Below are 15149 nucleotides of genomic sequence, written 5' to 3' on the forward strand. Positions count from 1 at the left end.
AAAGGAGCTGAAATCTTGTGTTTTAGAGAAGACAACAGCGTCACTCTTTACTCCTCCCATCTTGAGACCTCTAAATCATTTTGCGAGTCCCTCCACAAGAGGCAGGAAATGACTCTCTCAGCAGTCTCTGGAGGTGACACTTTCAGGGCATGGAGCAACCACCCCAGCTCCCAGTTGGGCACTCACAGCCAACCAGCTTAGAGCTCCAAAGACTGGGGAGTCTCGAGGGCTTTGAGTGCCAAGAGGGAAGTTCTCATCTTTCCTAACAGGACTGCAGGTGAGAAGTGTCATGTCAGCCATTGTCTGCCTTCAGTTTTCATGCTCAGCATGGGGAGCCTGTCATTTCAGTGGCTCAGGTCCACTTGTCCAGCAATGAGCTCTCAAGGAGGTCCCAGGTAGCCTTGTCCTAGGAGGTTGTGCAAGCACCTGCTATCCCAGGGTATCTATGCCCGATGACCGACTTATGTTTAACTTTCTCCCCTTGGTACACAGCAGGCCTCTTGGTGAAGACTGGCACTAGTGATGATTGGCTGCTCCCCTTGGCAACCTCCTACCCCAGGGTGTTCAAGTTCTTTAGCACAGGGCAGATGGCCCCCTCTTTCTCCACAAACTTTGTGGACCGCTTTTTAACAACCTTGGGTCGTTTTTTAAAAATTTTATTTTATGTACATGAGCACACTGTAGCTGTCTTCAGACACAGAAGAGGGCATCAGATCCCATTACAGATGGTTGTAAGCCACCATGTGATTGCTGGGAATTGAACTCAGGACCTCTGGAAGAGCAGTCATCTCTCTCCAGCCCCGCTTGAGTCGTTTTTTTTAACTTCACATCAAAGTGAATCCATTTTAAAGAGATCATACGGACCCACTCTGTAGTTTTCTACAGAAGTTACACTAAGTGTCCCACAGTGCTCTGTCCTTGACTTCTGGTTGTTTTGAATGACTGTACTCAAAGACAAGCCAGATGACACCCACCTACTCCAAAGCCTCAAATTTGTCTCTGTTTAGTTCCCTGTGTTGCCAGTTCTGTACGTGTACAGACACCCCCAGTCTCTCAGGGTCCAGCTCCTCTTCCTGCTTCCTTTCTCACTCTATCCTACCTCAGTGTCTTTCCTGCAGTTCTTCAAATACACCTGGATGTTCAGTCCTCCATCCTCCGGAATGTCACAGGGCTGGCTCCCTCACAGCCTTCATGCTCCACTGCAGGGCTTCTGCGGGTCCCCAGCATACCTCCATGCTCTCCTGCTTACCGCAGTGGCTTCAGTTTGTCTACCCTGTATCTCCAGTACAAACTAACTCATTCATCCTCTGTCTCTTAGTCTCTGACTCTTGGAAGTAAGACCACTGTTTTGTTCATGGATGCATTCTATAAGACCCATACAGAGCAGGCGTTGGCAGGAGACATTGTACACATTCACCACTGTATGCTATATAGTCAGTAAGCTGCTAAAGAAGGGAGGTGAAGGGGCTGGAGAGATGGCTCAGCGGTTAAGAGCCCCGACTGTTCTTCCAGAGGTCCTGAGTTCAATTCCCAGCAACCACATGGTGGCTCACGACCATCTGTAAAGAGATCTGATGCCCTCTTCTGGTGTGTCTGAAGACAGCCTCAGTGTACTTATACATAATAAATGAATAAATCTTTAAAAAAGAAAAAAGAAAAAAAGAAGGGAGGTGAAACTTCAATGCAATCACCTGGCCATAAAACATTCCGTCTCTAGGCGGGAGTGGTGGGAGACAAAAAGCTCTACACCGTAAGACAAGTATGGCGGAGAGTGGGAAAGATCTCCTGAACCCTCGTTCTCATATCATTCTCTCTCTCTCTCTCTCTCTCTCTCTCTCTCTCTCTCTCTCTCTCTCTCTCTCTGTGTGTGTGTGTGTGCATGTGCGCGTGCCCCCCACACACCAGCTATTCTATGCCGGCCCCCTTTAGCTGAGGGGATCAGCTAGCAAACCGTAGCCACTGCCCAGACTCAGGCTCTACCACCCCAGTCCTCCTTCCAGTCCATCCACTGGGATCTGCTTAATGAAGAACAGCCTAACATTTTGCTGAAATCAAGAAACGTAATGTCTACAGCAGTCTCTTAATTTACTAACCTAGTTATTCCATCAACGAGGAAATGAAGCTAATTTAACAAGACTTCTCTTCAGCGAACTCATGTGGATGGCTAGCGACCTCTCTTCTAAACCCCCCAACCCCCATCTGTTCCTCATCTCTGCCAGCAAGTAGCCGGAGGCCTGTTGGGTTGATAATTAAAACTTACCCTCTGCCACAGGCTCTTTTTGACTTTAAGGCAGCATTTGCCTGGCATTAGGCTTAGAACTTTAAAAATAAAAAGGCTTCGTGGTGTGCAGGCCGGAGATCACTTCATATTGCTAATTCTTTCCATCCCCAGGGTCTAGTCCTGAAGATGCAACTCCATGTAAAATTCTGTGCACTGTGAGTAAGCATCTACTGTGTGCCTGGCACTCTGCTTTGTTCCTACGCTTTCCAGTTCTACCTGAAGAGGCTTAACCAGGCCAGCGGCTGACCTTCGCTGACCTTAGCTGACCTTGTGCCATCGACCCCTGCCAACATATTCATTACACGTCCCTTCTTCTGAGAATGGCTTTGTAAAACATGTCACTAGACAGTTTGTCAGTGCACCTTGGGATGACTGGGTCCAGCCACCATGTGTGCACACATCACCGTTCACAGCTTCTCCATCACCCTGTGCCCTCTCCCTGGGACCCCCACGAAGCTCATCTGTTTTCTGTTTCTCACGACTTGGTGCGTATTTCATATAAATGCGGTTTATAGCATCTGACCTTTGTGTCTGGCTTAATCTGTTCACAACACAGCTTTTCTTAAGGTTCACAATAGCTGTACTGTGTGCCGGTGCAGCTCCCCATCATGGCTGGACGGCACCCTCTGTGTACAGCCATGATTGCTTTCCTACTCTTCCCTGAACCAGTTCTTTCCAGTTCTTGCTTTCCATGAAGAAGGCTGTACTGGTTTGGATGCTTTTCAATTCCTCTAAGGACACACCTTACTGTCTATTACAGCTCCTCAGTGAGCTGCTGTTTTGAGCAACTTGCGTTTGTTTCCGATGGCAAGTAGACTACTTTGCAGTCCCATCTATCATGACCAAGAGTCCCCGGTTTTCCTCCTCCTCTCTCTCCTTTTCTTCTTGGCCCGTGTGTTGAATGTACACCTGTAGAGGCCAGAGGCTGTCTTAGTCACTCTTCACCTTATCTTTTGAGCAGGGTTTCTCACTGAACCTGGCGCTCACTGAAATGGCTAGGGTAGCTGTGACTTCCTACCCACTGCTCTGCGACCTGCTGCGGTGCAATGAGTGGACTGCCAGCTCCCACCATACATTCTTGTGGTGAAGCGGATGAGCTCTACAGTCCCAGACCTGGGCTGTGTGTAACTCTACCTCCTTCCTTCCTTTCAATGTTTGCTCTAACTGGGACTAACCAGTGCATTCTTCTTCTAGCAGCCTTGGTAACTGTCAGTGGCTTAAAGCAACACAAACTTATTGCTTTTGATTCTAGCAGTCAGGACACCAAGACGCTCTGCAGGTAGCACAGAGCTGGTTTCCTCTGGAGGCTCTGGGGAGGCTTTGATGGTTTGATGGTCTTTTTTAGCATTTTTACCTCCAGAGCCAATCAAAGCAAATGAATGACATATCTCACCGTCCTGCTGCTGTTTTCCACCTTGAAGGACTTTGATTGTAAAGGTCATCACCTCCACTTTGAAGGTGAGCTCGATAGCAATGTCAAAGCCTCCTGAGGCCGAGGTAGGGGACAGACACCCTGGCGGTCACACATCTGTTTATCGAAAACTAGAGGGATGGCTTCCATATCAAAGTCATTCTTTGGGTTACTTTTCTGCAGTATTGGGGGTGGACCCCACGGCCTTACGTGTTAGGCAAGTGCTCTAGCTCTAAGCTCCAGCCCCAACCCTGATTATTTGGATTTCTGATTCTTTTCATTCCTTGAGTTCTAGAGCTGTTCAACTACAACTCATTCAAAGTCACCTATGCTCTTGTGTGCAATAAATAATGGGGGTTATTACTTTTCCCCAGTGCTTCAAACTCAGGGCCTTGTGTGTGCTAGGCAAATGCTACATCAGGAAGCCATATTTGCAGCCCTTGGTCTTTCCAACAGGGATTCCTACATACTCCTACAGCCTGAGGGCTGGCCTCAAACTTGTGAACCTATCCCCTCCCTGCAAATGCTCACATTTCAGGCACGCATCACCATATTCAGCTACCTATTGAAGCTCTTGGTTTTGGAGGTCTTACTATGTTGCCCTGGTTGGCTTGGAACTCAGAGATGCAGATACCTGCCTCCGCCTCCTGGGTGCTGGGATTAAGTCGTATGAGGCCATCCTGGGGTGCCTGCTGAGTTTGAGTTCATAAAACAAAACATTAAGTTCTTCAAACCTGGCACCCAGAAAGCACTCAGTTCTACTGGTGATAGTTGCAACTTTATCAACTCTCAGCAAAATAACCCTTGCGCCACAGGAGTCTGTGCTTTAGTCTGGGGCGCACTCTTTCCTTCCTACTATAAACCCAAAATGACCCCCTCTCCCCAGGGCTGGAGCACAAACCTGCATCCTGTGTGAGAGAGATCTAGAACAAAAGGTCTCCTCGTAGTTCACCCACCTTCCAGGGACGAGCACCTGCAGTGATCAGGTGAGGGCTCCCCCTTCCCCCTCAGAGGCTGGCCTGTCATCTGTCTCAGGGGACGGTCCTTTTCAGCTTGCCCAGTTGCAGGAAGAGGCTCAGCTCTGTTTCCCTCTGCACTTTTTCCTCACACAAAAACCTCTCACGGAATTTATCAGAACTCAAATGTGAACCCATCATGGTAAACTCATGCTTCTATCCAAGGTGCTTCCTACTACCTCACAGGCCAGCTAGGTTCATCTGAGTCACAGAGAGATGCTGTTCCTCAGCAGACACTGGGGTACAAGAGACTACGAGACAAGTTCAGGTTTGAGGCTTGCTTGTTGCTTTGTTTTCTGATGCTACAATACTGGCTCCATTATACACCGTTCTGTTTTGGGGTGCCTTTCTCTCATTTCTACTTCAAAATTATGTCTCGAACTTTGCTCGATGAGTTGTATGAGCAAGGGCCCAGGTTTGCACTGTAGACTGAGGAACTAGGCTATGCACTTATGGGAAATCATCAGGAGGTCTGGGAAGTGGGCATGCAGGGGGTGGAGGGGCCAGGGTGGGGCAGTGATCAGTATCTCAGGTGGGAGCCTGCTGGGGCCCTGAGGCAAACACTCACTCCTGAGGCAGGGGCACCAAAACCTTAGCCACCACACAGATCCCTCCCCTCAAAGCACAAGACTAGAGATCCCTCAACCCAGCAGGCTGGGCCTGCAGCTCACCTCACTGTATGGGTACATCTACTCTGCGGTGCTTCCTATGGCCAGGCCAAGGTGCTACTCTGCTTTCTGAAGGGGCCAGCCCAGCTCCTCCCATCCATCAACCCCAACCAACTTCTCTCTCTTACCTCAGAGATCCAGTTTTCTTCCTCCATTCCCTTCCAGTTTTGCTTCACATAAGGGCAATCCACCCACTCTTACTGACAAATCCCAGGGAGGAAGGGAACCTCAGTGGCCTTTTCCTGTGCTCACCTAGGACAGGTAGAGCAGGCACTCTCTACAGCCTGTGGTTCTTCCGAGGATTTACAGTTCTGATCTCCACCCTTCCTACCTGTCCCAGATCTTCAGGGAGGCCAAGTCTCTTGACACTGGCTCATCCCTCACTATCAGAACTTCCGATCCTGCAGCCTCCCTGGACTGTAAAAGTTACTGCGGTTCCTAGGTAGGGTGTAAAGGGAGACAGCTCCACAATGTACATTAGAAATCTCATCCTACTGATCCGCTATTAGCTCTGCTACGTCCTCTCGCTGCCTAACCACCTCTGGGAATCTTCTGATGCTGTGCTTGGATGGTCAGGACTAAAAGTGGAATCCTTTTCATTGGACTTGTCTCTTTGGCTTGCCACTGATTTTTTTTTTTTTTGGGTGGGGGGGAACTGTAGCCTTTCTGTGTTTATGTTATGGTTAAAAAAAAAATAACAGGAAAAAAACCAACAAAATTAAAGACTAAAAATGGCACTAGAAACAGGCTCCAAGAAAACAAAAATGGTAAGTGAATGAATGAGTATGGCACACTGATGTGACAGGGAGTGTCAGAGTGAAAACAAAAATTCAGAATAATCAATGAACACTGGCTAGGGAACCGTAATGGGAGAATCCACTCTAAGTCTGCAGAAAGTAAACCTCAACTGTGCTGTTCTGGAACCATCACGATTGTTACAAAATTATGTTCCTTTCCCTGATAAGGCTCAAAAAAAAAGGTATAAGTTAAGAAAGCAGGCCTTTAAAAACCCACTTCTTAGTGCTATTCCACAAGAATGTAAAATGTATCTTCTACCCTTAGAATCACAGGAATGCTGGGCTTTAGTGAGCCTCTGTGAGAGACTGCTTAACAATTTCATTTTGTAAGGATTGGAGTGTTAATGAGACCATGCAGCCTTCTAGAAATCATATCACATGAGGTGGGCCTGGCCCTCTGCTCTAGGATGACAGTCAGCTCTGGGGGTCGGGGGAGCATCATGGACATCAGAGGCCTCAGATGAATGAACTTCAGCCATTGGACTACAGGCACGGTGACAACTACTCCAATCTACTTATCCTCCGTAGAGGCTTAACATTAAGGTTGTGTACTTTCGACCATAACTGTTATTCAATGAATGATGGAGAAAGCTTTCCAGTAGATGTCGGCAGGCCCAGAAACAGCCAAAGTCCAGATTCTGGCCATCTAAAGAGTCACCTAGGCCACAGCCGAAGCCAAGTTCAGGCACATATCTGGCAGCCTTTACTGTCGAGCCAGACAGAGCCGGTGAGCATGGAAAACAAGTCCAACAAAGCAACTGTTTCTCTGGACAGTTTTCTTTAAAACATACTCGTGCCCTATCAAAAACATAGTCAGTTGCTGGTCTAAGCCTATTAGGAGGCCTTTAGAACATGGATTCTCCACATTCCTTTGGGTGATCCCAGAGAGGTTGGGTCAAGATGTCTGGGGATGTGGGATCTGCTATGAAAACTTAGCTTAGCTCTGCTTGGCCCTGGAGCCCTCCCAGTGGCCCCAGCAGCTCTGTGCTAGAGTGAGTGACACCTGCAATTCCTGGTCATCCCCTCCCCCTCCCCCTGCCCCATCCCCAGCAGCCCGATACGCTCTGCTCTGCGCTAGAATGGTACCTGCCATTCCTGGTATCGTGCTGTCGCATGTTCTTGATAAAATGAATTTTCTTAAAATTCTTTGGTCTGGGAGAACCCGAGAGTGTTCGACATCTGGAAAAAAAAAAAAGAAAATAAACAAACAAACAAAAAAAAGAGTCATTTAAAAAATACTGTCAGTTGCCGCTGGACAACTGAGACCATTTCCACACAAAGACAGGAAGGAAAGAGCTGACAAGTGGCCTGAGTCACCCAGAGGCCGCCGGAGAGGGGTGGGTGCTAATGAAGACACACAGCCCATCTGGAACAAGGAAACTTTAAAAGCCAACGATGGATAATTTCCTTGATAATACTGATAACGTTTTATGAGTTTCTAAAAGGCTAGCTAATGAAAACTATTGTCCTCCTTTACAGTAATATAACCCAAATGCATCCCAAGGGCAGCAGTCTTTGTGGTCATCCCAAAGAAAACTCCTAAATCGGCACAGGTAAAGGGAACTGAAGGTTGCAAACTGAAGGTATTTAGAGCGGGAGGGAGAACATGCAAATTTCACTTTAAAAACGGCTCTGAGTCATTTTCCTTCTGCAGAGGGAATTTGGCCTCAAAACCTTGGACAACTGCCCCAACTCCTGACTCCACTTGGGAAGTCACAGCTTAAATTTGAATGAGAATCAGGACCCAGCTACTTGCTGCTCCATTTTATTGCTTCAGAATAAATTTTAATAAGTAAACATCTACTGAACCAAGGTGACCTGAACTTAATAAAATAAAATTTGCTCGAGAGGAGTCGGCATCTCCCCGTGCGTCCCACGTCCCACGCATCACAAGATGAAGGAAGCATACTGTACGTAAGGACTATTGAAATAACCTGGTAAAGTCTACCTTACAGAACCACACAGACACCACCACCAAAGCCGAAAAGCCCACCACGAAGGGCTGGAGTTTTGTCCGTTCTTGACAAAAGGAATTATGACCCTTCTACGTAAGTCCTTCCGACTATGGCTTCTGCTATAGGACGTGAATGCCCATAACCTCATACTTCCAAAAACAAGTCTGGAAAAGCACTGTGCAGGCTCCCAAAGCCACGCTGAGCTCTGGGTGGGGATGTGGGTGGGACGTCATCTGAATTCAGTCAGTTCTGTCTCAAGGCTGCGCTTCAGCAGAGGTGGAGGGAGTGGGGCTCATGTGGGAACTGGACTGGGGGACAAGGAAGGTTCTAGATCTACAGGGCAAGCCTAGTCTTTACTCCTCCCCCCAGGGCAATCTCCAGATGGAATCAGGCCTGGTCCATCCCCATCTACCCTAACCAGCCTTTCTAGCAGACACCAGCTTTTCCAAAAGCCCTTTCTTAGAGTACAGATCACAGTAATTTTTTAAAATAGACGTTAAAATTAAGTGACTATATACATATATGCGTGTGTTTCATAAATGCCAAGTAACCCACTGGAATGAGTGTACGTAACACGCAAATGCACACAGAGTCATGCAAACTTCAAGTGCTGTAAGGGGGAGGGTACCTACATTTTTCAAAACAGCATCTTTTAGGGGGAGGTGTTAGGGGGATGTTGGCCTGGAAACCGGGAAGGGGAGTAACAACTGAAATGTAAATAAGAAATACTCAAGTTAATAAAGATGAAAAAGGGAAAAAAAAATCCAGCATCTTTTATTAAAGGCTGTGAATCCACAGTCCTAAATGGAGGGGTTTTGTTGGTTTTTCTGTTTTGTTCTGTGTGTTCCTTTTTTCTTCAGAAGCCTTGCAGAGCTCTGCCTGAGGCAGTAAAGAACAGGCGGAAGCGGAGTTTGTATCCAGCGCTCCATCGTCCTACTCTACAGACTTGAGACTTCCTAGTTCTGGGGCTCCAGAGGAGCGGACCCAGAACCCCACACTGCCCCCATGCTGATTCCAGACCGACCGCTTAGATCTACTGAAGGTTCCAAACCATTAGCATTCCTTCTAAGCTCCGCCCAACAGTCACCTAGCAACAGCAAGGTAGGCCGGGCTTGCTGTAAGAGGGACTGTTTGGCCCCTCCCTCTCTGACTCTCTGCTCCCTTTCTCTCTCTGACCCCCTTCACTCTCTCACCCCTTTCTCTATCTCTCCCTTTCCTCTTCCCTACCCCCTCTCCACATGTTCCTGGCTGGCCTCTCCTCTTTCTTTCTTCTCTTTCTTTGCTTCTACTCCCGTCTCCAAATAAACTCCCTAAATAAACTCTATTCTATACTACACCGGAAGTATGGCTGCTACCTGGGTGGGGTGGGGGAGGGAATGCCTCAGCTTGGGCCCGCTGAGGAAACCCCTCCCACCCCACCACACCACACTCGATAAAATATATCCGTGGTTTTATAAAATACATCACTACCCTTCTATCAGAAGGTTCCAGGAGCATGAGGTTGCTGCTTAGAAAGGGATACTTAGCATAAACACCCCTTCATCTGTTCATTTCCAAGGAACAAGCCGTTTCTAAGTAAATACGGACGCCCTTGTTGTTGCTTTTTTTTTTGCTTGTACACAGTACACACTGATTAATGGGACTCGCACAGGCCACCGGGGCAGCCCACAGGTTCCCTCCTCTTCTGCCACCTGTGTCCAAGGATCAGATTCAGACCATCAGACCCACTGAGCACCTCACTGGCCTAAGAAGTTTGTTTGTTTTAATTTTATTTATTGTTTTACTCTTTAAGTTTATTTGGAGAAATAAAGACTTCTAAAACTACCTTGATTTAAGGTTGCTTTTAGATGTTTACATGTACACAAACTTCCTTTGAAATTCAGGACTGTACTCTGTAACCCAGATTTGGGAGAAGTCAGTTGAAGCAGAATTAGCTGCCCCTTCAGGGTAAATTCTAAGAGGAGGCTGCAGGGGCGCCTAAGTCTCCCTCAGCCCACTACCTCCTGGGGACATAATAGCTCTGTCTTGAACCCCTGGTTACCACACACCTGCAAAACACTGGCTTCTGAAATCACCTGAAAGATGCCCCTCACTGCCCCCTGTTCTCAGTGTCACTGTCTGCTGCAGGTGGGGAAAGGGGTGGAGGTGGGGGCAGGGGAGGCTGGGGTACAGGGGTGGAGGTAGGGGGCAGGGGAGGCTGGGGTACAGGGGTGGAGGTGGGGGCAGGGGAGGCGCCGGTACAGATGACCTTACTGCTCTAAGGCCAAAACCATTTCTTGCCACCTGCAAGCATTGTTTTCTCTCCTCCACCCTCAAATTACTTGGACTAAAGCCAGTTCCCTGCCCTGTGCTTTAATGGAACTGTGGCGCCTACGGGGAAACGGCCTCACAGAACAGTCCTTTGGGGCTTTCGGAACAAACTTCAAAAGTAGAGACCAGCCTGTCCAACCCTGCCCTTCCTGGTGATGTCAGTAACTAGATTCACAGTCACCTGACTGGGTTTTGCTCTGCCCTCTGCTTCTCGGACTGGCGAGGAACTGTCTCAGGAGAACATTCTGCCCTCTGCAGTGGCACTTTCCAGGTTTGGGGTGGGGGTGGGAGAAGCTATTTCTTGGGTCGCAGCCAAGCAGATGGGCCACAGGTGCAGGTTTGGGGAGGGCTGACGCCAGTCTACGGACACTTCCAGCCTCCCATGGGCTTTCTTGTCTGCAGTTCACCTCACGGTCCCGTGAAGCCCAAACATCTGTCTCCTGCTTTCAAAGGTCTGAACCACACTCCTCTACCTTGCCAGCTTGGAGCTGCAGGGAGAAGACCCAACCAACACGCACGTGTTTTCTCCATCACAAGGAAAGCCTGGTACAGATGTGGGCCAACAGAGAGGGCAGGGCTAGGGGAGGGAAACCTGCCAGGCTCAGGCAATCGCTGTCATCCCAAAAATGTGCCTGGCCAGCACTTTTCTAATCCAGTAGGGGAAATGGAACGGAATGCTTTCAAACCCAAGGGAGCCTTAGCAATGATCTTCACCAGGTTGCCCCAGCAACCTAGCTAGGGAATGACGTCATGGTCACCTCCTAAGGAAATCTGGTTTCTTTCCCTGCTGAGAGTGAAGCCTACGATCTTAAGTGCTGTGTAATACCAGGGTTAATATGGGCCCTGCTTAGTTTGACCTGAGGCTTAGCTGACAGCACCTTCCCGGTACCAACCACAAAGGCAACCACAAGAAAAACAGCTACCAAATCTGCAGGCAGACTGGCCTGCTCCCGTATATCAGTGGGGTATGTCCTAGGTTTCACATATTTCCAGGGTTGGGGTTCCACACTGCAAATTCTTTGTCCTTGGGAATCGAACATTTATTTTTAAAATTTAATTAAGAAGACCAAGAATTAAAAAAAATCATCTGTGTACTAACAGCTCTGATAACATACACATACATGAAGTATGGAAAACTTACCTCCGGAGAGGGGCATTCTCCTCAATGTCTTCCAGGGTCTCCAAAGATGATCTCTGGGAGATGAGGCGACGCCTACAGAGACCAAAAAACCAGAGGTTAATAGAGTACAATAAAACCGATCAAACAACTGTGTAAATCTGTAACTATCAGAAAACAAAACAAAACAAAACCGTATAATCCCTAACTACACTTGGAACATCTGTCCTTATCCCTACAGAGAAGTATGGTCCTCACCCCTCTCCGAGGGAACTTGTCTTTGCCTCAGACAAAGACCACTACAGAAAATCACAACCAATCAAAACACAGAGCTGTGGAGTCCAGTTCCGATGGACACAAAAACACCCCACACACTAAGGCTTGGGGAAAACTGTGGGGGACAGAAAAAGTGTGAGGGCCAGAGCAACATGGTCTCCTAAAATGTCAGGAGCTCCGCCCACATAGTCTCACCACCATGACTGCCATAACATGACAAACAGATGTGTGTGGGACGGGGTGGGGCACGGGAGAAGGGGCAGGCGGCCTCAACCCTACCTACAGCAAGAACTATAGGCAACTAAAGAATGTAGAAGGGTGGGAGAAGTGTCTTCCCCAGAGAGGAGTACACAGATTGGTATCCAATGCCAAGTAGCCAGCCCTGAAAACACGCATGTGTACGTAACACACTCATGTATGTGTTTGGGAATATAAATGTATAAACATACACATCTATGTATGAAAGAACGATTAATGAGGTGAAAGCAAGCATGGAGGGTTCTGTGGGAGGATTTGAGGAAAGGATGGGGAGGGGAAATGGCACCATTGTATAGGATCTCAGGTAATACACGAAACATGAAAAGAAGGGAGATGGCTTGGTAGGTTCAACGACCTCTGCCCCTGATGGGAGAATGAGCTCCACAAATTTGTCCTCTAACAGCCACATGTCCTTGGTGGCACTTATGTACCTTGCCATGCTGCTGCTGCTGCTGCTACCACCACTACCACTGCTAATATTAATAATGACAATAATAATAATAAAATTAAAACACAATAAATTTAGTCAACAGCTGTCTTCAGTGGTGCCAGGCCCATCTTGCTTGCCTGTGATTTGACCACACCCCTCAGGGACAGAGCCTCTGTGGTGACTGCACAAGTGGATGATGGGTTTCAAGCTTCAGTTGCCTCCACATGACAAAAAAAATACCAAGATGCTGCTTCTAACACACAGGATCACTGGGACACTGAGATTGCCTGAGCACCAGTAATACTGCCAAGCATTCAAATATTCATCATTTGTCCCTAGGAACTGACGGGTATTCGATTTTGAAAGCATATTTTATCATCTGTGTTGCTGTGTCTGTCCTCGTGTGTACATGGGTGCATGCATGTGGAGGCGAGAAGGTGTCTTACATAGACTGAGGATCATGGGTTCGACTATGCTGGCTGGCCAGTGGGCTCTGGGGAGTACCTGGAGCACAGGACCATCAGCCAGCCGAGCTTCTGCCATGGATGCTGGGTATGGAACCCAGGTCCTCTTTGTTTGCATGGCGAGTGCTTTAACCTGAACTCTCTCCTACTGCCCTCAAATCTTACTAAAAACCTCAAGATCACTAGGATACTATTTAAAAAGTTAGTCCCGGGAAGCCCATGACACTTCCGAGAACTGGAAACAAATGATTCTTCGAGGGCAATCCTCAGAGGCGGGAGACAGTAAATAGTGAACACGATCACACACAACAATAACGTTTCTGGGTTGCTGAAGAACTGCAGGTCGTATGCCCAAATCCACCAGTCTAGTTTCTTTTGCCAGGCTGAATAAGAACCAGTCCTAGTTAACTCGAAATATCTGGTAAGATACAGCCGGGAAGAGTTGGTGGTAACTTTAAATAAATCTATCTAAATGAAGACCACTTCATAGCCAGTAATTTGAGGGAAGAAGGGAAGATCTGATAACTTAGGAATAATGGATATTCAATTTTGTCCCATGGTCCCTTCTTTTCCTAAGTGGGAAGAGATTCAATCATTTATGTACCTGTGGATGTCCATACATGTATGTGGATGTCCACACATGTGAAGGACAACCTTGGGGGCTGTTCCTCAGGAGAACTACACACTTTCCCCCAGGCAAAGGTGTCTTACTAGAACAAGGATTCACAGCCCCTGGGTATGGGGCCTATCGTGTGTTAACGGAATATACAAAGATACCTCCCCACATTATACACCCAGTTTCTTCTTTTTTAACTTTAGACTGCTTTAGCTTAAGTTGTCTCAGATGCTCACGTGCCAACTGCATTAAGTAATCTCCTAAAATAATCCTCACTCTCTTGGTGACACTCAGGACAAACAGCTTCATTGTGAGGCTAAGTAACACTGCACTTCTATCCACACCCACCTCCATGCCCCGCCTCCACGCCCACCTCATTGCCCACCTCACTGCCATCCCTCATCAGTGGAAAGTGGTACATATCTCATGCCACCCAAGCTTTTAAGATAGAAATAAAATAATAACAGAGGTGCTCACTTAAACAGTGCTAGATACAACACGGACACAAGCAGATGTGCATCACAGACACCAGAAGTCTCAACCAATCCTGCTGTGCTCTGAGCCCCGCTTCGTAGAACAGCATTTTGGGGTGAACCCTGAGGAGTGCTTTGCTGAATGTGATGTAACCACTGCTCCCCTTGAGGGCTGCCCTCCCTTCTGAAGTCACCCTTAGCAGGTCCCTGCAAGCTCTGTGGCCACAGCTACTGAAGATACTGGTGTCTGCCAGCCGGCTTACCCAGCATGGCTACTGGCCTGGCCCATGCTTGACCCTGTTCTTTAGAGGCCGACCTTCAAACTAGAGTCCACAGAACCACTGGGGAAAATTCCACTGAAATCCCTCAAGCTCCTTCATCTTTTGAGAACACCTTTCACAGGGGCAGAGGGAAGAGTGGCCAAATGGCACCGGAACTCAGGAGCTGCCCCACTCCCCCAGGCTCCTTCACCACTTTCTAGCTGCTTGCCCTACAAAGCCCAGCTGGTCCACAGAAGTGCAGATCCCAGTGGCACTCCTGTGGAAAAGCTACACCCAGCTCAGTTCTCTCCCACTCAGGAAACATGCTTGGAACATGTTGAGTGAGAATACATCTCCTGTGCTGTTACAAGAACCTTCGGGTTGTGTTGTTGTTGTTTTGTTGTAAGATCAGCACACTGGGTATTTTCCTCGTGAGCTGAACATGTATAGTCACGCATGCAGATTATTGCATGTTAAGTATTTTCTGCTTCCCACCCCTTACGACTTACATGAAAGCTTAACACTCAATTAGGAAGTGAGTCTCAGGGAGGCAACTAGGTCAACAAGGGAGGACCCCTCAGGAATGGAGTGCTGCCTTTATAAAGAGGCCCCAAGAAAACACTCCAGTTCCCTTTCTGCCCCATGAAGACACGTGGGAGAGGAGTCGGTGTGACTCGGAATAGGCTCTCGCCAATCTGAACTCCAAGTCAGCAGACTGGATTACAGACTTCCAGCCGCCTGCTGTGAGGAAACAAGTTCATTTATTTATAAGCTATCTAGCAACTGGCAGTTTGTTAGAGCAGTATAGCTAACTGGA

The 15149-nt window shown here is 47.9% G+C and overlaps 1 protein-coding gene across 1 annotated transcript in view; it reads right to left on the reverse strand.

Moving 5' to 3' along the window:
* Nucleotides 1–15149, reverse strand: part of Cables1 (Cdk5 and Abl enzyme substrate 1) — a 102331-nt gene that overhangs the window by 46658 nt on the left and 40524 nt on the right. Inside the window, 2 exon segments of the mRNA XM_032886110.1 lie at nucleotides 7260–7352; nucleotides 11580–11651. Of these exon segments, the coding sequence (XP_032742001.1) occupies nucleotides 7260–7352; nucleotides 11580–11651 (165 nt within the window).

This window comes from Rattus rattus, chromosome 15, assembly GCF_011064425.1.
Source record: "Rattus rattus isolate New Zealand chromosome 15, Rrattus_CSIRO_v1, whole genome shotgun sequence".
In the NCBI taxonomy this organism is placed as follows: domain Eukaryota; kingdom Metazoa; phylum Chordata; class Mammalia; order Rodentia; family Muridae; genus Rattus; species Rattus rattus.